The following is a 26,100-nucleotide window of genomic DNA, read 5'->3' on the forward strand; positions in this document are numbered from 1 at the left end:
TCTGTTTATATGATGATTTTCAACACTAAGCTGTTATACTAGTGAAAGCAATAACATATAACAAAGTTTTGTTTCTTAATTTACAATTTGGCACCACTATGATCAGCATTTTTAAATCAAACAATATGTGGCATTACAGATATTATTGCTGTAATAAAAATTATTATAGACACGATAACAACTTGTTTTCCACTATAAATGTTGTGATTAAATATCGCCTGTACTACAGAAGGAAAATTTGGTGAGACACTGTGGTTCTGCATTTTTTATTCTTAGTCCCAATATTGAATGGAAATCATGCACTCTCTTGGCGATAAACAGAAACATTCAGGCCTAGAAATCTGACAAAGTTAGCACAAATACATTCGGGATTCTCGCAGGAGAATTTTACAAGTAATTTTTATTTGCACAATTTTATGATTGCCGCAATTTATAATAAATAATTATGATTTGTGCTGTAGTCTCCACAGCAGCCAGTTTGGTTCCGCTCCCTCCACACAAACAGTCTGCCAATGACAATGAACAAGTTAAATAATTATGATTTGTGCTGTAGTCTCCACAGCAGCCAGTTTGGTTCTGCTCCCTCCACACAAACAGTCTGCCAATGACAATGAACGAGTTCTTTTTGATTGGCTAGCCGTTTCCCATGACGTCATCCAGCACGTGCTGCCCGCGTATCTGATTATTCAGTCAGGATTTCAACCCACGGGCAATCAAGTTCCCGGATGCATCGCTGCTGATCAGGTTCTCATAGACTTTGCATTGTCGCCCTCTTAGCTAATCAGAAACGACGTATACGTGGTCATTGGCAGACTGTTTGTGTGGAGGGAGCGTAACCAAACTGGCTACGTAGGAGACTATTTGTGCTGGTGATGTTTTATTGCGAATTTCTAGGCCTGGGCATTTCTATCCATGTGAATGGCCAAGGCTTATTTTACTAATAAAATGTGTATGGATATTGGCAAGATTACAATATGATGCACATTTTAACAGTAAATTGCTTTTTTCTCAGTAAATCAGTATTACAACTTATCATCAAAATTCTTCATTAACCAATGTTAATTGATCACACTGATATTGGAAACTGTGAGAAATAAATTAATAGTTTTAATTATGGCACATCATTATATATACTTGAAAGTTGACAGTTTTTCTTCTGATTATAGATTTTTTATGACACAATTGGACTCATGCAACCAATTTGGACAGTTTGTAACACCCTTGATTGACAAACAACATTGGTAGGACCGTAGGAGTTTCATAAAATAGAGTACATGATTCAGTTGCAAATTGATAATCATGCAGCAGAACTGAGTGATGTGCTAAACAATTATTCACCCCACATATTTTAGATAAACACATCTCAAAGATTTTGATAACTTTTGCATTGACATTAACTGACAACACCATTTATATGTATGTGTATAATGCAGGTTATTCTTCAGATAATAGAATGTGTACATATTGATTTTGATGTATTTTGATTTTTTATTGTCTGATTTTGATGTATGTAATTATGTATTTATTTGATATGGAAATAAATGATGAATGAAATGAATGAATATTAATAGGGCCTGTATGTTTTTTCAAGCAAGTAGATACAATGATACTATTTGATACATGTATATAATTCCTTCACATCATTCATCTGAACTGGTTATTATTCCTTTTTTGCTATCATTCACATTAAGAAAAGCTAGCCAGGATACACAGTGTTGAGGAAAGGTCATCTGCCAAATAAAAAGAAACTGACATTCCTGATTTGCATTCTTTCATTGCCATTTCTCAGTGCCAAGATTTTAAAGTCTGATCCTTTACAATTTTTGAGTAATGCACGTTTTTTCCTCTGACAAGTGTACCGTAACAAAAACAAGGCACTACGCATACTATGTTAGAGTAGACAACCAAATGTAAGATCTGGTTTCAGTTTTACAATGCTTATCGATTCAAATTCCTGGATAGGTTTTTATGTCAAGTATTCATAATACAGGTCATGATTCAATGGGTTCAGTCCCCGGTTCACTGTTGGAAAAATATGAAACTGTCAAGCTTTTATAAGAATTAGCAGTGGTGTGCCCATGTGATGGCTTAGGGGGCTTAAGCACCCCAGAAATGGAGTTTACAACTTGAATTTTTCACAAAAACCCAGGTTTTCTGAAAAATCATGCCAAACCAGCCTATTTTGGGCACATTGGGCTATTGTCATGATTGTAGTTGAAATTCATACACCTATGTTAAACATGACCTTAATTTCCAACACAGGGGGTGTAGATTTCAAATGGATCCACCCATTCAGGTAACCTCATTTGAAATTCACACTCCCTGTGTGGAAGATTAAGATCATGTCTTCCATAGGGGTTGTACGGATTTGAACTGGAATAGCCCATTTCAGCCACTCAGCCAGGCTCCCCGATTGCACTCATAGCCTTCCGTTTCTGGGGACACCACTAAATTAGCACCAAATTCTTCAGGATAACTCATAGTTTTGTCCTGCAGAAGTTGGAGCTGAACCTGACAAAAGCTTGACAGTTTAGTAAGTTCACATCTGACACAGATTTTAAACATATAGTAAAATACTTGGGTGATGAACATATGAAGAGTTTGTTTCCAAACCATGTTAATTCCAAAACCACATGTTTCTCATTTACTTGTGTGATACAATCGCAATTACTTTGACAAATTTGACATTAGCAACAATGAGTTGTACCATCAACAAGCCATTATTTACCACAACAATGCTGTTTAACAATCTGCCGACTGACATTGCTATACCTATAGCATCACAACCCATTGCGATATCACACAGGTAAATCAGAAACATGTGTTTGTGGACTTAACATAGTTTGGAAACAAGATCTTCATATGTTGGCTCTTAGAGTGAGTTGCCAGGACTGTTTGAAATTTGGCTATGACAGAAAGTATGAAATACTTGGTTTTTATGATGACATTCAATATAAACAGTAACCAATTTTGGAATATAAACCAACAACTATTTACTGCAACTATGCTCAAGTCTAAAAGAAATTGTGTCTGTTTAGTACAAACAATCTTGTGGTCACTTCAGTAATATAATAATATGGTTATATAGTTTTACTTTGACAAAAGCCATACTACCTTAAACTATTGAACATTTATTAAAACTGAAAAGTTTTATATAAATAAACCCAATAATAAAATGGATACTGCCAATAAGCACTTATGTTCATTTCAATCCAAAATTTGTTTGATCTTTACTTAATATTTGCAGCAGAGTACCACACATGAGCATACAAGTCTAAGGAATAGAGGCCTGCAAATAATTATAGTGCCATATCTGCCATGCACTGTTGAAGCACAAGCAGAAGTTGACAGGGTTAGCCTTGTATTAATTTAGACAATATGCTACATGAACATGTGATGTCATTAGAATAAGCTCCAACCACAAGAACCTGTGTTAATCGTTATTTTCATAAGAATTGACAGTTAGACAGAAGTACCACTTACTTAGTGCTGTGAAAGTTCAGTACACTTGGAACTTCTTCAGAATTCTTTTTTTTTGCATTTTGCCAATTATGAACCATTTCACTTGTTTTTAAATTGGCATTTCTAAGCTTCACTGACTTCTACAAAGGGAATGTACTTGTGTGGTGTTATTTTTGCATTAGCTGCTTGCAAAAAGAAAAGGCGAAAATGTCGCAAAAAAATCCACTTTTACAGTATATTGAATTGTGTCACATGAAATTGACATAATAAGAAAGTCAAGTACCCCATGCATGTTGGAAAAACTAAGCCTGCCAAATGTGTCTTTCCCTGATATGATCATGTATTTCAGTAACAAAATACCAAATTCAACAACAAGGTTCATTTACATGTAAGTTTTTGCATAATTTTTTAAAAGTGCAAAGCTAGACTTGATTTTGCATAAAAACAGAAAAGATGTACTGAAGTTGGCTTGTTTCCTGCCGGAGCAATTTTATAGTTAAGGTTTATTAACTGATTGGCAAATCATTGCACATATAAGCATTGAGAGCATGCTGTATACAAATCATCAAATTACATGTAAAGGCATGGTTATACATTATACATCTGGATAAGTATTTTCTAGTAGACATTAATCGAGGTGGAGTTATAACATTTTGATTGGCATTTGGATCACCCATTCCCTGGTTTAAGCAAAACTCTTCTCCAAAGCGCAAACAATTTATTTGGCTTAACTTCATATTCAATGTGATTCCTACACATCCGCTTTCGCCAAATGTTTGGTAAACAGTTGCCGATCACAAAAGTTTGTCAAACATTTTTGTAAATGCCCGTAAATGTTTGACAAACATTTACGATCGCTTAATGTTTGTCAAACGTATGGCGAAAGCGGCTATGTATACTGTGTCTCATCTCAAGTTGAGAGTGATGTCAATGCGTTTATGTCGACAGTGTGCGAACAAACTGCCCTCTCCTGGTAAGCAAAAGTGTCCTACAAGGGCAAATAACTTCTGTGGTTGAAATTCATATTCCATTTCATCTCAGATCACACTGAGAGTGCTGCCCATGCATTTAAGGATGCCCTTCGACAAGTGTGTATATATATGCCCTGCGGGATTAGGTTAGCGCACACAATTCAAAACTACCAATGATTAATATGCACATGGTGTTACTCTCAACTTGAGACATGAAGCACTATAGTCAACATTACTGCTGACTAAAAACTCCTGGAGCATCCATTTCACAAACCATGCCTGTATTTCAGATCTTCAAGTCATTTTCAGGATCTCTTTTGTATCCTTCATGAATAAAAGCTTCACTTTTGACACACATCAGGATTTTCCATTTAAAATCCACACTACTCCTGCCGAAGATGTTAGTAATAAGGAGCATATGAATTTCACTTGAAATGAACACATTAGGCAGCTCCATTTGAATTTGATACACCCTCTGAGAACAATTCGACCTGCATCTTCCAGAGGGAGGGTGAGTTACAATTAGAGTGTGCTAATGTGCTAATTCCATTTGAAATTCATACTCCCCCTGTAGAAGATAATTCAAAAATCTTCCATAGGGGGGAGTCTGGACTTAAAATGAATTTAGCTCAATATTGATATTTTTTTAAACAGAATGTGCGAAAATTTTGCATCCAACAAATATTCATACTAACTGATGATTCGTTTCCTTTGTTACAAGGCAACATTAAATCCTTGGCATCTCGCAACATTCACATTTGTCTAAGGCCGGATGATTTAGAAACGTACAAGAATTACAGCTCCATTGCTGGCCTTCATCTGGTTCTAACGAGGCACGCAGCGGTGGAGGCGGTGGTGGTGGCGGAGGGTGTACTATACCTGTAGATGTTACAGATGACACAAACACAACATACTGGATAAGCATTAAATTCAACTTGCTCCATCTCATTATTCAATGCACAAGCTTGTATGTTGTATGTTTTTTGAAATTTCACACTGATGATGATTTTTATAGATGAAATATCAGACGACGAGATGTTACATCCTTGGCATCTCTCTTGGCATCTCGCAACATTCACATTTGTCTAAGGCTGGGTGATTCAACAATGTGCAAGAATTACAGCTCCATTGCTGGCCTTCATCTGGTTCTAACGAGGCACGCAGCGATAGAGGCGGTGGTTGCACTATACCTGTAGATGCTACAGATGACACAAACACAACATACTGGATTAGCATGAAATTCAACTTGCTCCATCTGATTAATCAATGCACAAGCTTGTATGTTGTATGTTTTTGAAATTTCACACAGATGATGATTTAAGAAAGGATGAAATATCAGACGAGACGCTACATCCTTGGCATCTCGCAACATTCACATTTGTCCAAGGCTGGGTGATTTAACAACGTGCAAGAATTACAGCTCCATTGCTGGCCTTCATCTGGTTCTACAGATGGAGGCGGTGGTGGTAGTGGTGGTGGAGGATGTACTATGTGACCTGTGAATGTGAAAAATGAACAAAATTTAATGTATTGCAATGGAAGCATTAAAAGATTTCTTTTAAACCAAACCAAAAAACTTTTACTCGCTATTGATGATTTTGCCTCTCATGGTCAATAGGCATAATCAGAATGATGATCGTTGATCTTTATCACTTCTGGTTGGATGTATCCCAACTGAAGAGGGTGTATCATGAGTCAGGAGAGGATAATACAGATGACTTCAGAAGTGGGCCCCCTCGTCTCTGTTCATAACATTGGGTGATAAGGACTAATAATGAAACAATCACCCAGCCTCTTGACTGATAATACACCCTATTCAATTGGGATAAGTCTGAAGCAAGATTCAACAACAATCATTCTGATGATGCCTATCGATCACGATAGGTAAAATAATGAGTAAAACAGTTTTGGTTTTGTTCATCAAAGGAAATCTTTTATAATAATGTATACCAACAAACCTAATGAATCTATTTAGTGTATGAAAGCAGTATTTTCATGTAATGTGACACACTGCCAAATGTAATGTATGATTTAATATTATAAACAGTTGTGGAATTGAACCCAACCTGGATTTATAAATTTTTTGAACACATAATTGTAATATATGTGGTAAGAATCAAACTTAGATTGATGTACAGTGATAATTGTATATATGTGTGAAATAAATAGAAATTTTATAGAAGGCAGCAGACTCCATCACATAGTATTACAGAGTGCCAGTCATATTGGCTTGTCAGGTAAGAGGACCAAAATAGCAGTTTTCTGCAAATGCCAAATTCAAATGACAACTGGTTTATCACGATCATTTGTGAAGAAGGGGAGCAAAGTAAATTTGCCTGAAAGGGATTTGAACCGGCGATCTCTGGTTTGCGAGACCACGGCTCTACCATCTGAGCTATCCAGCCATATGATGGACCGTGATCCCAATTACCAATATCTTTTCTCTTTATTTTACATACATTCTATGTATATATTGTTTATAATAACGTCACCCTCATGCCTAAGTCATTATAACATGTTTCTCATTTGCAATTTTGATTTTCTGAGTAATAAACCCATAATTAATCAAATTTCCAGCTGCATTCTTCATTAACTTGTGGAATACATCAAAAGAGATGTATTCCACAAGTTAATGAAGAATGCGGTTGGAAATTTGAATAATTATGGTGGATTTATTACTCAGAAAATCAAAATTGCAAATGAGAAACATGTTATAATGACTTAGGCAGTTTTGTTATGAGGGTGACGATAAGAAATTATGCGAGTTCAACAAATTGCTTTGTAGTTAATGGGTGAAAGTCCAATTCCATGACATGCTGGCATTCTCTTGAATGATCCTGGTAGGTTTTCATCATGACGACTTCACCAATCAGGACACCTTCACAATTATATGCTATTAAATGACTTAAAACAGAAGGAAGTCCACCGCCATTAAAATAAGAAATTGTGGCAAAAATAATATCACATTTCCTGATACTATTTCACAACTTCCTCCTGATTTTAGTGATTTATATTTGTGCTTAATCATTGACCTTGCCAACTTACCTTCCAATTGTGGCTTTGGTGGCATTGGCCCTGATGGGCCTGTTGTTGACATATTGGCATAGAAGTTAGTATGTTGATTTTGTCCCATAAGACCTGGTATTAAAAATACAAAATAAGACAGTGTTAGTTTGGTTATGATCATCAAAAACAAGTAATGTTGGTACATTTTAATGATCAAATGCTTTCTTCCATCTAATTCAAGACACATTCTACATCAATTCCATGTTTTTTCCATTGAATAAAAGTGTCATTACTTTTATCCATTTCCATGAAATCTCAAAGACGGACATCACATAACCTCTCAGTTTTGTCGCATTTCAGAAAAGAAAATGGTTAATCATTTATCAACCATTCATTTTTGATATGAGTTATTGCAAAAAATTATACAGATTTTGTTGGGTCCTTCAAAGATCCTTTAATATTGAGTGATAACACTAATGTTGGCTGATCACCAAGCTCAAAAATAACATTTCCAGTGAGCATGATATGCTTCTATAAAGTGCCTTGCTAGATTTAAAGCCACCATCAATGCAAAATTAAATAGACTTTAACTTCAACTCATGTGAAACGTTTTCGCTAGGTCAAATAGCGTCTTCAGCAGATGATATCTTGTTCACAATCAGAATTATCCTTACTGATGACGTCATATGATTGACACAATGACATCACAGGATTTTACTTCATAGATTGTAGACAAGATATCATCACAGCAACACCATAGGTTGAAGATGCTAGTCAACCTAGGGAAAACATTCCAGGTGAGCAAAAAATAGTGTAGTGTTCAACTCTTACCACTACCTGTACGTAGGAATAACCACTCGTATACAATGCCAAATTGTTTGCCTAAAATGTTTTGCCAAATGCTTTTTAAGTGTTAGTCCTCCTGTATACGAGTGTGATTTCAAGTGTGTGCATAGGATCTTCAGCAAAATAATATGCACTGGACAGTGAGTAGTGTGCTTAAATTTGTAAAAAGGATTTGGCAAAACATTTTATTTGCTTCAGGAATAAATCAATAATCACAAAATAGTTCGATTTGAAGATAAAAGGTCTTGAAATAGGTCAATTAATGTTTTCTTCAAGTGTCCATAGGCATATGATGAAAGTACTGCCTGTTAGTGTAGGTATGTTGACCATGGCTTCTGAATTTGACTTCCTTAAGGGATCTGATAGTGACATTTTCAGAGCACTTCAGATGCATCAAATTGCATTCTGAATACAAGGAATTGCAATATAATATAAATTTTAGGGCAAATTGTCAAAAATTGATATTTTTGACAGTCCTCAAAGTAAACTTTATACTTAATGATATGCACTTAAAGTGTATGTAGCTGGGAGGAAAAGCCGTCCATCATTTGAAAATTTTGACCTTTCATATTTTCCCCAAAAGACTTACAATTTTTAGGTGTTTTGGGGAAATAATTTGCCATGAAATTTGTATTATATCGCGAATTTTTTAATAAAAAAAGATCAAAATTATTTAATATCAGAAGGACATTCCTTGTATTCAAAATGCAATTTGGTGTGTCAGAATATTAAGTCCTACAAAAAATACTGTACAAACATTGCTATCCAATTCCTTAATAAGGAAGTAAATATTGTAAGTATGCAAAGAAAATAACAAGTATTGTGAAAGTGTGGTTCAGCAGTGAAGGACATCTCAATGTTGTTTTAAGTCTTGCTTAGGGCTCATATTGAAATTCCCTTACACAGGAAGGTGTGCGCCATCCTGCAGCTTTCCTGTGCTAGCCTTCTTTTGTTAAAATCCTGGGCAGGGTGTATCATAGACCCTCCCTCGGGTCCATGGAGAACGACTGGTAATGTAGATTACATAGCATTAAAAATCAACCCAATACATGGACCCTCCCAGTCTGTAAGCAATTTGACTTCCAGTTCCCACAAAATGCTGGGAGTTCACTTTTACGGATTTGGAGTCACGCATAATCTTTCTATATACCACGTCCATGTTTTCACTACATTAACGTTTGTGTAGCGACTAAACAACGATATTGTATCCGACCAATCAACGCAGCTTGGCAGCGGGGATATTTGAAAAGGCTTCCCTAGCTAAATAATGTGCAAACATTTGCAAACCGCACGCGATAATATACATAATATGGACAATAGGCCTAAGTCCGAGTCAGTGGTTGCCTTTTATTATTGCGCTGTACCATGGGTCTATCAGACGCGTGCCACTTGAGCTCAATACCTCTCAGTTGTTGACAAGTGTCTCATCCGATCTTAAGGCGTCACATCCCGCGGCATAGCTTTGTGCTACCATATTTGAATTGAAACTGGGCGGGGCTTTCGTAATTGACATCGGAATCACCGTGCTTCGTTGAACGAATATTTGGAAGTGAGATCTCTAACAGATTGGACCAGTCTCGGAATCAGCGCTCAATGGACTTTCGCGTTCACTTATAATCCGAGTATATTTCTATATTGCTGCATGGTTGACTGTGGTGGGTGTAATTAGTGGCGTCGATTTGTGGATGAAGAGGAATGGGTTTTTGGCATTGAAGAAAATAAGGGGGGGTGGCATTTTTTTTCATAGGGCATTACGTAATTATTTATTGTTACATTATCCAGAGATGGAACCGAACCGAGACTGGGGGCCAGTCTAGGTGTATCACTGATGCATATAATCCATCCGTTTTATGACCAAGCTTTCCTGAGGCACGCGCTTAGCGAGGGAATCCTGCCTTCTTTCTGTGTGAAAACGTGGTAGGGTATTTCAATATGAGCCCTTATACAATATTATATACATACCTTGAGACTTGTTGATTTCTATTTGTCTTGTCATACATTCAATATCTATTTGGAGTTGTCTCTTCTCGTCCCTAAGCTTGTTCACTTCCTCCGCCTAGAAAATATGAAATGGAATCAAATATATAGTTACTGGTTCAGGTGAGCAAACATTCACATTTATTATGAAAATGAACATTTATTCATGAAAGAAAAACACTCGTAGATGAACAAGTTTGAAGCAGCTTTCAAATTAGCTTCAATACTGAAGCTTATTCCTAAATGTTAAATGTTATCAAGCTCAACTAGAATCAGATAAAGAACAAATCTCTGCCTGCATATATATCTTGAGATAACCACCACGCTCTTCAGCCATTACATGCAAAGCATAAGAATTTTAGGGCAATTTTAATGCCGTAACATGTGTGAAGAACAGCAATAAATACCAAATTTATATAGCGCTTAAATGTGAAAATCACCTCACAACAATGCTGAATATTGAACTCCATGCAGTGAACGTAAATATCCGTACTTAAATTTTGAAATATCCAAACAGCAACAGGACAGATATGGTCGGGGGGGTGAGGCAGGGGTAGCACAAGTACAAAAAATCAAAGGGTCCAATTTAATTTTTCTGGACCCTTTGGTACCTGCAAAACCAATATTTATGGGGTCCAAAGAGAATTAAAGGAGTTCATTTGTCCAAAATTCTAAACTTTGGAACTGTATGGTCAAATATTCCAGTGCAATTATTAGTGTCGTTGGCCTATGGCGATTCGGAAGATTTTACTAATGTTGTATTTTTTTATTTTTAATCGACGATTCTTCTCTGTGCCATGTAAAATTAAGGAGTCCATACAGTTTTTATCAGACCCTTTGGTCACTTTTAACTTGTGATTTAAGGAGTCCAAAATGGCCAAAATAATAAAATAAGGAGTCCCTGGACGCGCAGACTCCTTATTATGCGACCCCTGGCCAGGGGTTAACACCTCTTTTTGAAACTGACTATGAGTTACAGGTATGGCTCTCTGTACACAGGACAAAATTTAATCTACAAATGTTACCAATTAATTTCAGACTTCACCTACTGTATAAATACCCAGCAAGTCGCCACCACAGTTCTACCTTCATGTACGCATTAGTCACAAAATTTAAGGTTAAGTTTATAGGGTTAGAGTTAGGATAATGGTTAATGATTAGGGTTATACAAATTTTGTAATGCTTACATGAAGGCAAGACCACACTGCCAGGAATTGGTCCCGGGACCTCATGCATCAAAGGTGAGTACCCTAATCATTACGCCACACGCTGCATGAAAACCTTAATAACAGGGGTATATATTTTTACATTTAAGGTGTTTTTCCCCCACACAATGTTTTTCAATGGGTAAAAGGTTTTCCCCTTCCATACTTCCATAACTTCAAATAGTGCTTATTTTTGCCTTACCTAATTAATATAGATTTTTCAAGTTTATATACCCCTGAAAGTGATACAAAAATCAATGTGGACATCAGGTGAAACAAAAAAACTTGTTAGTGTTTACTTTATGGCCCTTACCAGTGAACTTGAAGAGTCATTGACGCTAGTATTCTGAGTACGAAATAGGGAATATAACAAAGTGATCATGAAATCATTTTGCCTGCAGGAGACTACAACAAAAGTATGCCTTATTGGTTACACTGATAATCTAGCATCTTCCAAAACTTCAACCGTATTGTCTGTAATAAACGGCCCAAGCGTGCAATTTTTTCGAAAGGGAGGTTTTAACAGCAAATTTGTGACACGGTCTGCTCCATGGGGGGCCAAAGTAGGCATTTTTGACAATTGAATTACTGTGATTACTACCTTGTAGTAACATTAGGCTATCATATACTGAAAACACCAACGGTCTAGCATAATTGGTTCTAAAGTTATGAGGTTTTGTGATGTGTATATTCTTATGTATTTTATTGTTTTTTACTCCATATTTGTGCTTTTATCTCCATTTCAAATTTGCCGCCTTTGGCCCCCATGGACCAGATCATGTCACATTTTCAAAATTGGGGTGAAAATTGCCAAGTACAACTCACTTCCAGTTTGTTTCTGAGTTCAAATCCAAGATGGCAGCGCTGGCGCCCAAATAGCTTATAAACAGTAAATACCACTAAATTTAATACACCTGTAAGTGCATTTTTATGCAAGCATGTAATTTTTTGTTTAGTAAAATTCTCCTATAATTTGGCAATGAACTGGATAAAAGTTGAAGTTAAAATAGTTGTCCATGCAATTTAGCGATAGTGATAGCCAGCACAAGTCAGTTTTAAGCTTACTCTCATGATATGGCATGGACATTTCTGCATTTCAGTCACCTTTTTGTTGAAAAATTATGGAGGGTTTTTATTAGAGGGCATCTGTTACAAACAATACGGTATGATGTAAAATCTTTGTGTAAGATGAGATCAAAATAATCAAACAAGATAAAAGAAATTACACTGATTTGACTATGATTTTGAGAGGTAACATGTAAAAATAACAATGCTCTACATAAATAAGATACATTTCTTCTTTATGCATGTACATCCTGTTGAGTGTAGACTTACTGTTGGAAATGGTGACCTGCGTATACTCTTGTGGGCCAATTCTGTTTCCATGTCGTAAACTTGCGTCCTGTACTGTTCCAGTTTGCGCCTCTCATTTTCCAAATCTTGTAATAGTTTTTGAAATCTTGCATTTTGATGACGGATTAATGCTTCAAAAAAGGAAAGCAGAAAACATCAAACATTGAATCAATACAAAAACATGACAAAAGTTTAAACTTGTAAGATTCCACTTAAAAACACTATCAGTACATGTAATTTGCTAAATCAGAAATTAATAACAAATCATTCAAATTGAAAACCAGATTTTTGTAAAGAGTATAGACCACTTGACATCATTGTTTATCAACAAAGGCGAGGGACCGGTCTATCGATATGCTTGAACGAATCACTATTCCTTGTTCACTCAGTAAGCTGAAACTAGTTGGACAAAATTGCCACTTACATGTAGTCAATACTTACGATAATTTTAAGATACATTATATGGAGGGTTTAGGACCAGAAGGCCCTCCCTGCAATAGCTGCCCTATAGCCGTTTGGATAATTTCTGCATTCAATATTGTACACATCTGAAAATTATGACACCTGGCAGCTATTGTAGATAGGACTTTCTTGCCCTAAACCCCCGATATGATAGCCCCTTACCTTGTGTATACTCATCATCTGCATTTTTTGGCTTTGGATGAGGAAGACTATAGAATTTGTTTTCAGGCGGAGTTGCATTTGCGTGCATCCACGCTTCATTTATTGGCCTTTCCCTTGTACTTGTATCATGAGTCCTTGAGTCAGTGGGAAATACTAGTAAACTTGTGGTAGTATCCTTTATAAAATGATCAGAAACTGTCGGATCATATGATTCTGATTGAGCCCTTGGATCATATGATTCTGAGCGAGCCCTTGGATCGTATGATTCTGAGTGAGGCCTCGGTGGTTTTGAAGTCACTGGCCTGGGTGGACTATGCGGAGTTGGGGGAATCACATGACTTGAAGTCACTACTTCAGGATGAATATCTACAGGGATCAAAGGTTGACCCCCTTGTAAGGAGATGTTTTGATTGCTTCTTGCATGTACTATATGCGGTTGATTGTTTCTAGAAGTTTGAGGTTGATAAAACAGTTGTCCTTGTAGATTTGGCACAGATTGAGAATGAAACATTGAGGCATTATGAAAATGCTGTTGCTGCTGCTGCTGTGACGGATGGACTTGATATTGTTGAGGGGCTCTTGGGTCAAAGTAGGCACCTTGTGATATCGGCCTTTGACGTGGTGAATACTCTGGCCCATTCCACCTCTGTACAGGGTAATCCCCAACATTGGTATACCAGTCCATTTGAGTCCTTTGCCCTGAATGCGGAGGGGTATATCTACGGCTACGATCATGAGGTGGAGGGGTACTTCTACCACCATGATTGCTTCTTTCTGCACGATACCTAGAGTCAGGGGACATGTGTCTATATCTTCTATCTACTGGTTCAGGACCAGGTGTTGGAGTCAAACTAAAATCTGTTGGAAAGTCATCATCGATACTGAAGGCACCACTAGGCTGGGACTGAGAGTGGGATGGTGATGAAAACTGAGGCCTCGGCAGATCTCTTGTGGGCGTAGACGAGGGCGTCCTATTTGGCGTACCACTAGACGATGCACTATTTGTTCCATTATTTAATTGTTCGTCTTGATTTGAACCACTTGACGGCCTACTGGATGGCCGGCTTGGTGGTCTATCCATAGTCACACGTAATTGAGATAAAAAATTTGCATGTTGTGGACTAAACTGTCCCGGTTTGGGTTGTTGATATTGCGATGCGTTTCTAGGACTACTCCGTCCTGTAAATGGATCCATCATAGGTGGTGTTCCAGGAGTGCTGGGATTGCTTGGAGTGCGACTTCTGCTTGGTGATCCAGGCACTGTTGGGTGTAGTGGGTACCTGATGGGTGACTGAGGTGATGTGGGTGATGGTGTCTGAATTGGAGACACAACTCCCTCACCGGCACCGAAGAGATATCGCTCACTTACAACATCCAGTTCTTGGCGGGCACGGCCGAGATCGCCATTCATCTGCAATGAGAATTAACCAAGTTTGCATTCAACTAAATTGCAAATGTACACAACCTACATACTAGGACTCACTCAGTCGCTCATTCTTTTACTAACACTCACTCACTCATTGTCACCGCACAGTACTATGGAAACATGGATGTCTGATTCTGAATCCGCATTAATTCAACATACTGAGGATGCTTTTTGCCATTTTTTACCTAGCAACTGCGGACGGTATATCTAAAGTATAAAACGGGATGTATTTTGCAAGTGCATTATACATGCAATTGTGGTCATTTTCAGACCTCCTTGAACTGAGGACAGTCCCCTGTTGCAGAGAAGTCCATGGTTTAAATGTGAAATGTAATGTGTGTGTACTCATTTGTCAATAAACATATATACAGTACGCACTTTAATAGGCACACATTCACTAAATGTCACACTTACTCACATCCCTCATTAAACTCACTGAAGCTGCAGTCACATACCTAGGTACTAGAGATCAGGGATGTAGCTACGGCAGGCGGTGGCGGGTGGCAGAGCCCAGCACTCAGATTTAGAGCTCTAGCACCCAGCACTCAAGCGTCAAAATTGCAAAATCACATAGAATTTGGCAAAATTTAGGCAATTTTCAATAAAATTGTCAATTTCAAGAAAAATTCCCTCAAATCCCACCCGGCACTAAAATTCTCTCGCTACAACCCTGGTACAGAGATTACACCACATCACAGATATTGGAATACAATATATATCTGTGACCACATATCAATGACAGAATACATGAAGCAAGTTGCTAACCACTTTTATGTACAGTACATTTTGCCAGATAAAAAGATAAAATGCCTGCAACAATGGTAGCATGCATTTTGGTTTACCACACATGAGATCCAATACAATAAAATCTGATGGCATTCCATTTGGTAGTACTGAAACAACGATCCCATTTCACTGGTCTACTTTCAGCCCATTGCATTTTGCATTGTTTACAAATACAATTGATGTCAATCAGTAATCATTTTACCTTTGCTCTGTGTACATAAATAGTCATAGTCATACAATTGTACATGTGACATCCGCTCATACATTGAACCGGTAAATATCACAACTTATTAACAGACCTATCTTATTGAACTTGAAGGTACAAAATAAGTTTTTAATCCATATAAACATTAACACAAAATATAGTGAAAAACCTGTTACAAGTTACACAAAAGTATACCCCTGCACAGTAAATTTGAGCTCCTCCTAAGTAAATATTATATTGTAGGGGTATGTTTCATAATTTAGACCATTATTACTGAATTCTTTGAATAACAAATCTTCTTGGACATTTTACAAGAGAAGATATTTTTGCCATATTTATTCAAGTCAAGTCAATTCTAAACTTTCTTTAAATACGGCAGATTCAACAAAATACAGTCGTTCATCCACTGATCGGTATGGACACACATACATGTAAGGACACACATACATGTAAGGGCTGATTATCTCACATAATTGACAAATTAATGACAAAAGGACAAGCCATATGAAAAACAATTACCAAATGACCCAGCATATAATGAGATGGAATATGTAGCAATTACCAATTTGATCTATGAGCATGTAGCATTCAATGTTCAAAAAGGTCAATACATGTATACATTGGATTTGGAACATGTGAACAGAACTGAACTTTGATCAAGCCTGACTGTACTTCTGAGTAAAACAGAAGAGAGAACATTTAAGTACATCCACTTTTTCCCTCTCAATTTTGATTCCTATTATTGCGTTCCTGGTGAAATACTGTTTAGCGGGATATTTTAGCGGTATACATTTTTCATGATTTTAGCTATCCTGAAGAGTATTGTGGTTTCTTGTAAATTATTTCAAACAGTTGTAGACACATTTGGGGGTCAAAATATTTTCAAGGGCTTTTAAAATTTTGTGGTTCCAAAGTTGATCGCGAAAAAATATGAACCTCACAAAAAATTTCCCGATATACTTGAGCAGAACTATGACTTTTTCTTCTCAATGCATAAATACATATTACAAACTGTTACACCAACAGACAATGTTAGAAATCACAGAATACCTTGATTAATGTAGTGTCGATTATCTCCCGAGGGATCTCGGGGAAATCTTTCTCAAGTTGCATCATGCGTCCCACATGCTCCTGGTTAAGTTCCCTGGTAACAAGCGCCATGCTGATGATGACATAGACACACTTGTGACAGGTGGGTTACACACAAAGCAAGCTCACTGTCAGATCATGGTAAGAAGAAGCATGCAGAAAAAAGCAAAAAATTACACACCATGCATTAGTGTTAGAGTGACTATAAGCAACAAACAATTAGTGAAATATCCTCTTATTAAAGTTGAATGTTTTGCCAAGTCCTTTTAAAGTACCGTATTTCGTCAAATAAACGCCCCCGGGGGGCGTTACATTTTCCCAAGGGGGGACGTTTATTCAAGGTCAATTTTAGAACGATAATTCCCGTTTAAATCATTAGGTAAACTAAAAACATACGCTAAAATGACGAACTATGAACTAGAAACACTGACTTCTGGCTCACTTCCGGGTTTCTGATCCAGATTTTCGCCAATTATTGACGCTTATTCTCGACCATGTGCTTAACTTGGTAAGCTTACTACACAAGATAGCATGGAAATATCAGCATTTTTGAAACATCTTGGTTGAAAAAAGTGGTGGGGCGTTTATTTGAGGGGGGCGTTTATTTGACGAAATATGGTATTAGTCCTCGCTACGCACGCAACGTCAAACATGTGCATAGGACCTTGTGCAAAATACATTGTAATGTGCTGGATGGCTAAAGTTTGTTTGGCTTATATAAGGCGGACACTGTGCATTGACATAGAATTGCATGCATGCAGTTGGGCACAATGCTTACGCTAGTTGTACATTGCGTATGTGTGACTGGCGCAGACTTATGTGAATTTATAATGCGAGTGAGAGTTGGGACTTTATTAATGCGCGCAGTCGCCTCATATAAGCCAAACAAACTTTAGAAGTACATTTAATTTGTAAAAGGGATTTGGCAAAACATGTTTATTAATGTTCACAACTGATTCTGCAATTTACCAGTATGGTACATAGAATGGAATGTCTTAATCATGGCTTGAAATTTAATACAAATCCACAATTCAAATATTGTCATGATTCTCCTGGATCCCATGAGTGCATGTTGCAGGGGGGGGCAAGTAAAAGGTAAATTTTCTTGCAGTGCACCTACATTTAAGTTGTTAATATGTACATCTACACTAATAAGTGATATTAATGTTACCCTAATACCCTTTAACTTACACTGTACTTTCTTCCAAACCAAGCAAGTGTGACATCTATTCACATCAATTTACAATGTATTGTCATCATCTGCATTTAACTGACAGTGTATAGACCGTTCAGGGTATTTCCCAATAGCCCATGACATCCCTCATGTGACTGCATAAATGTGTACACATTAGTTTCATATAGTGTTAGTCTTAAGTTTACTAAATTGTGTAACTTAATACCAATTGTATGAGTACAGAAATGAAACCATGGGGGAAGCATGACCTAGCAGTATTTGCACTTGGATATATTGAAACAAATAAAGTTGACACACTCACACACAAGAGTAATGGTATGGGTTCTATTTAGGGGATCCCTGGGCTTGATCTAAGGGATGTACTACTTCAGCCCTATATGCATGATTTTTCTCAGGGGGGGGGGAGCACCTTAAACTTAAGAACCACAAGGCCTATGGAAATATATATTGCAATTAATTGCCATCCTTGACTCATTTATCAATTCTGTATAATATTACAAAGTACAATAGTTTCTTTGTTTTAATTGCCTAAACTGGAAAAATATGGCCCCTGCCATCCAACTCGCCTTATAGCGCAAAGATCACCCAAAAATCACTTTTTCCAACCTGATTTTATCTGAAAATATTTTCAGATGGGACAAACTGCCCCCACCATTACTATAATCCTACTGATTATGCCCCTGAGTATTTTAATTAATTAACTTCAAATAAATCAACTTCATTATAATCAAATATGATTTACATCTGAACCGTAATTGATAGTAAATAATGGAAATCAAATCAAACCTTCATTTTTCTTAAAAGATAACCATGGCACTGGATGTGTAAGAACAATCTCCAAAATTTTTTTTTCCACTCCAGAGAAAATAATTTAGGGGAAACCCCACATCCTGTTTACTGACCTCACTTGACCTGATTCCCAGGTACTGCGAAGGGCTGCAAGTCCCACGATTTCTGCATGGGTGATTTTATTTATTCCCACAACATGAATTTAAATTAGCCAGGGTCTGTGTTTAACAATCTCTAGAACCGGTACCTATTTACCTAGTACGTACACTTATAGTAGTAGTACGGTACTATAATAGAATTAAAAATACACATTCATTTCATGTCTCACAACAAAGACTGCAATTTCACAGTACTATAAATTTGATTTTCCTTTTACCATTTTGTAATTGCAAAAGTACCTTGATTATAAGGGTCTGAAAAGTACTTCACAATAATTGTTTAGCCCCACTGAGCCAACGATGTGCAATGATCCATACATATGTAGACACCTGTACAATTGGGTATATGTATATGTACAATACATATTTGAGATTCACCATCTGACCTTGTCCTTGGCCCATGCAAGTACGTGCAGCACGCACAGCACATTATGCACATACACATGTAGATCCTATGCCCAGTAGTCTAGGGATGTTCCAGGAAAGTTTATAACATATTCATGTTCTACATTCATGTAGGGTACCGGATGTCAAACACATATCAGAATATCCAGAACTCATACATGTAGTATTACAGTATTTTTTTCTGATTGTGAAGCAGAGGCCGCTGTGCCACCTTGCCCTGACACTAATAACCTATTTTACATTTACCAGGCTGATGATAAAATACTTTTAAAGAATATAAAAAAATATATCTCCAAGTAATAGATGCAAAGAATTCATTCTACTAGTACTAATACTGTATACAGAGTTACTAAACCAAATTACCAAAATATTTTTTATAAAAATCATGAAACATGGAATAAATAGCCTGGCAATCAAAATCAACACAAACATGTTTTACACCATCAAAAGTAGTTCTCAGCTGAATGAAAATAATTTATAAGAGGTTAAAACAGTGGATTTGACACATTCAAGAAATGCCTGAAAGCACTTGGCAATTTGATGATTGATGAAATGAAATATGAATATCAGCAGTATCGGTTCTTTTTTAGCTTCAGCACGTATAAAAGAGCATCATAATTTTTTTAGTTTAATGATTTAATAGCCCAATTGATAGATTGATGAATCAATGGTACTGAATCAAGGATTTGAATAGAAATGACGTTGACGGAAAGTTTTGATGAAAACAACTTTGAATATGCTCAGTACACATGGTACAAAGAGTACATGTAGTGTGTCTAAGGGAAATGTTATTCAACTTATTCAGGATAAGGATTTCTAAAAGGGAAATCCTTCAAGATTTCTAGTAAAAAGGAAATCCTAAATGGAAGCCAGCAGCTTTGTTGACTTTTTCATTTGTACTTGTCCAAATTGAGATGAACTAGACAATAATTTAGTAAATAATTGAAAGCTAGATCTAAAGTTTACATGTTATTCCATTTATTCACAATTTCATGTAACAATTTATACAATGCACAGGGCTAAAAAAATCCACAGTATTCTGGTATCGCAGGCCTAGAAATATGCTGCAGTGAGGGTGAATCCATTTGGAATCTTGCAAGAAAATTTTGCGAAAATCTTTGATTCAGACAAATCTATACCTCCCGCTCCCACTGCACAATGATTGAAAAAAAATACTGCCCTCTTGTCTTGTAGTCTGATTTAGTCATCCAAGATGGCAGCTTTGGTGAACAAAAGATCCGCACGCAGCCGATGGCTGATTTTGCGGTTAAAATGCCCTCTCAAATCAGTATTATTGATTGAAGTAAATTAAACCATAATTCGCCATTTTGGGGGTTCAGTTGCTTTTAGAAAAATGTATAGTATACATGTAAATAGTCAAACTGGGAGTCAAACTCAATGGATTCGCCCGGTTGATGTTATACGAGAATCTTTGCATGAATTGATTCACAGATTCGCTTCAGATTTCCGAGTGTGTATCGGGGTTCCAAGAAAAAAATTCAGTGTCGCAGAAAGATTTCAAGACATGGGAAAAATATGCTAAGATCTTTTTTCTGCAGTTCTGATCATTTTCTGGGAACACTTTCACTCTAAAAAATATAACTCAAAAATACACAAATACAGGGGCTAAAATGTAAGAATATACCTCGACTGGTTACATTAGACCCAGTTTTAACCACCGTTTATCAGTGGGAGCTGGTAGCCTAAATGGATAGACCGTCCGTCTAGAGATCCAAAGGTCATGGGTTCGATTCCCATGCCGGCACATTCCGTTGCTTTTTTTCTTTTAAGTTGGGTTGTGTGCGGTCAGGAATGTGTTTATTTGTTGTCTTGTTTAATTGTAACACTTTGGGTAAGTATTTAAACTGTTCTTTCTTTCTTGTTTTTAAAAATATATTCAGTTTCCTTTTGTAGCGACTAATTGTTCCCCATTGTGTCTATTTGTTCTTGTCCAGGATGCGTAGCCCCATTACCTACTTTACTTATATATTATACTGGGGAAATGATTTTAAGCATCAGTAATGATCTCCATCACTTGTGTACTTGCGTAATATTTGTTTGTGTGTATTGTATCCAGCCCTCGAATTAAGGATCTGAAGGGGCACGGCAACTTTTTTAGGGCAAGTTGATAATTGCCTTGGATTTTCACTGAAAAGGCAAGGCAGCACGGCAGTTTGTACAAATGTAATATTTCAAGAGGGCATCATGGCAACTGTTGAAAATTTGAGAAGGGCACCAAGGCAATTTCTCACAAAAGTGAAGAAAACACACACAAACATAGATAGATGATTTTATAATGAAGGGGCAGGGCTGGGGCACCGATGGCAACTTCATTAGCGGGCACAGCAAGTGACTGCCTTGGGTAAAGGACATATTTTGAGGGCATTACGGTAGTAGGATGGGCACCACGGCAAAATGCCATGGGTGCCATGGGTTAATTCGAGGGCTGATACCTTGACTTACATTAGACCCAGTTTTAACCACCATTTATCAATGGGAGCTGGTAGCCAAATGGATAAGAGCATCCGTCTAGAGATCCAAAGGTCATGGGTTTAATTCCCATGCCGGCACATTCCCTTCCTTTTTTTTTCTTTCAAGTTGGGTTGTGCGCCGGTCGGGAATGTGTTTATTTGTTGTCTTGTTTAATTGTAACACTTTGGGTAAGTAAACTGTTCTTTCTTTCTTGTTAATCAGATTCCTCTTGTAGCGAGCAATAATTGTTCCCCATTGTGTTTATTAGTTCTTGTGCAGGATGCGTAGCCCCATTACCTACTTATATTATACTGGGGAAACGATTAAGCATCAGTAATGATCTCCTTCACTTGTGTTAGTTGTGTACTTGCGTAATATTTGTTTGTGTGTATTGTATACCATACCTCAACTTCTTACATTAGACCCAGTTTTAAACACCGATTATCAGTGGGAGCTGGTAGCCTAATGGATAGAGTGTCCTTCTAGAGATCGGAAGGTCGTGGGTTTGATCCCCATGCCGGAACATTTCCTTGCTTTTTTTTTCAAGTTGGGTTGTATGTTTGATTTACCTTTATATATACAAGGCGGTTCTCGAACCACGAGTCTCGCCTGCTTTTGTGACCGCCTGCTTTTGCGATAACTGTTGGTAGAGAGGTAAATGAATTTGGCGGTTATCGGCTGGGCACGATTATCTGGCCGATGGTAACTGTACCCACCAAGTTTCATGCCCATGCAACAGTTTTTACTAATATGACCTCAGATGACCCCTGGTGACCCCAAAATGACCTTCCAAAAATTTGGCTTTAAATGTTGACTGTACCCACCAAGTTTCATGTCCATACGACAGTTTTTACTAATTTGACCTCAGATGACCCCTGGTGACCCCAAAATGACCTTCCAAAAATTTGGCTTTAAATGATGACTGTACCCACCAAGTTTCATGCCCATACTGAGTTTTTAATAACTTGACCTCAGATGACCCCTGAGTGACCTCGGATGACCCCGTAATGACCTTCCAAAAATTTGGCAAAACCAAAGAACTATTTCATCAAAGTAATAAATCAAAACAGAAAGATGCTTCCTTTACGAGTTATCACTCATTGAAAGTGCTACTTTGCTATACTTTACATGGAAAGCGGCTATCTTAAAGTCGTCATATTTCCTTAATTACATGACCGATCAAGCTGTTATTGGGATATGTGATGCACAGTTGAAAATTTATTGTTAAAAGATTTGGTGACCTCAGTTGACCTTTGACCTTGTATGTGACCTTTGATCTCACGAAATTAGAAAAAGTATGTTGCGCTGAAAAATCAAATTTGGCAATACCAAAGAACTATTTCATCAAATAAATCAAAACAGAAAGATGCTTCCTTTACGAGTTATCACTCATTGAAAGTGCTACTTTGCTATACTTTACAAAGAAAGCGACTATCTTAAAGTCGTCATATTTCCTTAATTACATGACCGATCAAGCTGTTATTGGGATATGTGATGCACAGTTAAAAATTAATTATTAAAAGATTTGGTGACCTCAGTTGACCTTTGACCTTGTATGTGACCTTTGACCTCATGAAAATCTAATCAGGTCGAGTACCTCTGGCCACGCAACTCCCCACCAAGTTACGTCACTGTACCCCATACGGATCTCCAGATAATCTGTTCACAAGGTATTTTGCTTATTACGCATATATTATGCAAATTGGGTACTTAATTACCATATTTTACGCTCAAAATCTAATCAGGTCGAGAACCTCTGGCCCCGCTTACTCCTCACCAAGTTACGCCACTGTACCCCATACGGATCTCCAGATAAGCTGTTCACAAGGATTTTTTGCTTGATACGCATCAAATACGCATAAATTATGCAAATTAGGTACTTAATTAGCATATTTTGCGCTGGAAATCTAATCAGGTCGAGAACATCTGGCCACCCTCCTCCCCACCAAGTTACGTCACTGTACCCCATACGGATCTCCAGATAAGCTGTTCACAAGGGGTTTTTTGCTTGATACGCATCAAATACGCATAAATTATGCAAATTAGGTACTTAATTAGCATATTTTGCGCTGAAAATCTAATCAGGTCGAGAACATCTGGCCACGCTTACTCCCCACCAAGTTACGTCACTGTACCCCATACGGATCTCCAGATAATCTGTTCACAAGGTATTTTGCTTATTACGCATAAATTATGCAAATTAGGTACTTAATTACCATATTTTGCGCTCAAAATCTAATCAGGTCGACACCCTCTGGTCATGCTACCCCTATAAAGTTTCATCATCATAGCACTTACGGTTCTCAAGATAACGCGTTCACAAGCTTTTTCCAACACACACACGCACACACGCACACACGCCCACACACACACACACACACGGACACACACACACCATAGTGATTACTAAGTCTCTCCCTGAACATTCAGGCGAGACAAAAAAGGACATTCAAATGAGAAAAACATCAATTTCCTTAGTCTCTTTTTTTTGTAATTTACATCACTTTTTTTTCTTCAAATTCCGTCCTGTTGTGCCAAGAGGGTGCTACTTCCAACTTTGACAGCTAATATTTCAATAGTGATACAAATTATCTGAAAATTTTTTTTTGGTTTCACAAACTTCAGTTGGTACCCCTTATATTATTAATGAAATTTACTCAAATAGCAAACTTTAAATTTTAGAGTAGGTGATGACCATTTTTTGCTTTGTCCCTAAATTTAACCTGTGCTAAACTTGATACACTGACTAACCCGTGTATTTCATGGACAAAAATACACGCACAGAAGCAGTATGTACATCCAAGCCTGAATCGCAGAGGTCAGAAGGTTTTATATGAATCTAGACGTAAGGTCTTCAAACAGACGTGATTTTGCATAAATGAGATATACAGCCCTGTTCAAAAATCATAAATATTTTTTATATTTTTTTGGTATACATGTATTATCGTCAAAAACTTTTTTCAGGCTCCATCTCCTACACACAAACTAATGCCATTAGGTTCTGAAAAAAAAATGGGAAAAGGCCTCTTAGCCTCTAGCGTAACTGAATATTTCAGGCATGTTCACCGCCACCATTTCTTTATTGTAAATCGCCAGCCAAATTTATTGTGATAAACAATAATAGCAATAATATGGGCAGCTTCAAACCTTTTATTTGACTTATTTCCACCCAGGGTTGTTTTATTTCAATCACACCGTAAATCGTGATTTAAATCACTTGAATTTTTTTTAAATCACTGATTTAAATCAACTTTTCCATTTTTTACCATTTTTGATAATTGTTAATCTCTTTCTTAAATTGACTGAAGTAAATACGGCCGATCACGACAGGCGATCACATCAAAAATGTTGCTAAAATCCAAATTTCAACATTAACAGAATAAATAACATCCGTCAACATTGACAGACCGAAACACAATCTAGCAATTGGACTCTACAGTTTCTGCCAAATAAGAACGACACTTGTTTACATTTTGAGAGCATGCACAGCGTAAAGTGGGCTGATTCAATCGTCTGAAAATCATAACAATAGACATGGTAATCCGATTGGCTGATTATGCATCAAAACGTTGGTTGGCGCAAACAAAGCTCTGCGTATGTCGCTCATTAATAGTCATCATCATCATCAGTCGGCTGCGAGGCAGACGACTACAAGTTTTCTCCAACTATTGCGATCTTGGGCAAGCGAAACAATTTTGTTTGGCTGCAGCATCCCTTCAGTATCTCCCAGGAGGTGCTGGACATACTGTAAGTACAGTGTGTGCGGCCGTCCCAGTTTCCTCTTCCCATGTGGTGGAATACAAAGGGCATATTCTTTCACAGGCTCGTCATCTTCAACATGGCTCGAAAAAGTGGGGAATTTGGGAAGCTCATTCCCATCCCAAGAAATGTTGGGTGTTTTGAGGGAAATTCTGGTATTTGGAGGGAATTGTGTCATTGTTGTATAAAATCATGCTATAAATTGTGGGAAATTTAGCTCGCTTCCCGGGAAATTAACATTTTTTCGAGCCCTGATATTCAAGACGCAGTATGGCCGAGTGTATGGTAGTAGGGGTGCCAAACACGCTCTTCATTGGATCTACAATGCTTGTGTGCATATATGCCTATTATTATAAATTAATTTGTTAAATG

General features: G+C 37.3%; 1 protein-coding gene across 2 annotated transcripts; it reads right to left on the bottom strand.

Moving 5' to 3' along the window:
* Positions 1–1,567: 1,567 nt before the first annotated feature.
* On the bottom strand, positions 1,568–17,445 carry LOC140156882 (uncharacterized). Of its 2 annotated transcripts, XM_072179898.1 has the most exons (7): positions 16,912–17,445; positions 13,445–14,855; positions 12,803–12,951; positions 11,781–11,813; positions 10,248–10,341; positions 7,479–7,571; positions 1,568–5,929 (listed from the first exon to the last, which is right to left on the bottom strand). In XM_072179898.1, exons 1-7 carry the CDS (start codon positions 17,020–17,022, stop codon positions 5,781–5,783), a joined length of 2,040 nt encoding a protein of 679 aa, XP_072035999.1. In that variant the 5' UTR covers positions 17,023–17,445; the 3' UTR covers positions 1,568–5,780. The 2 variants fall into 2 exon arrangements, with proteins under 2 accessions (XP_072035999.1, XP_072036000.1); XM_072179899.1 differs by lacking the exon at positions 11,781–11,813.
* Between the last annotated feature and the right edge of the window lie 8,655 nt (positions 17,446–26,100).

This window comes from Amphiura filiformis, chromosome 7 (assembly GCF_039555335.1).
Source record: "Amphiura filiformis chromosome 7, Afil_fr2py, whole genome shotgun sequence".
NCBI lineage: Eukaryota > Metazoa > Echinodermata > Ophiuroidea > Amphilepidida > Amphiuridae > Amphiura > Amphiura filiformis.

Bases quoted from the DNA above. Each gene is read 5' to 3' on its own strand.
- LOC140156882 (XM_072179898.1), bottom strand. From the start codon at position 17,022: ATGGCGCTTGTTACCAGGGAACTTAACCAGGAGCATGTGGGACGCATG. The intron at 11,814-12,802 runs GTAAGTCTACAC...TTTCGTACTCAG, and splicing joins GCAGGTCACCATTTCCAACA to AATACTAGCGTCAATGACTC. The intron at 10,342-11,780 runs GTAAGGGCCATA...CATATTTTCTAG, and splicing joins ATGACTCTTCAAGTTCACTG to GCGGAGGAAGTGAACAAGCT.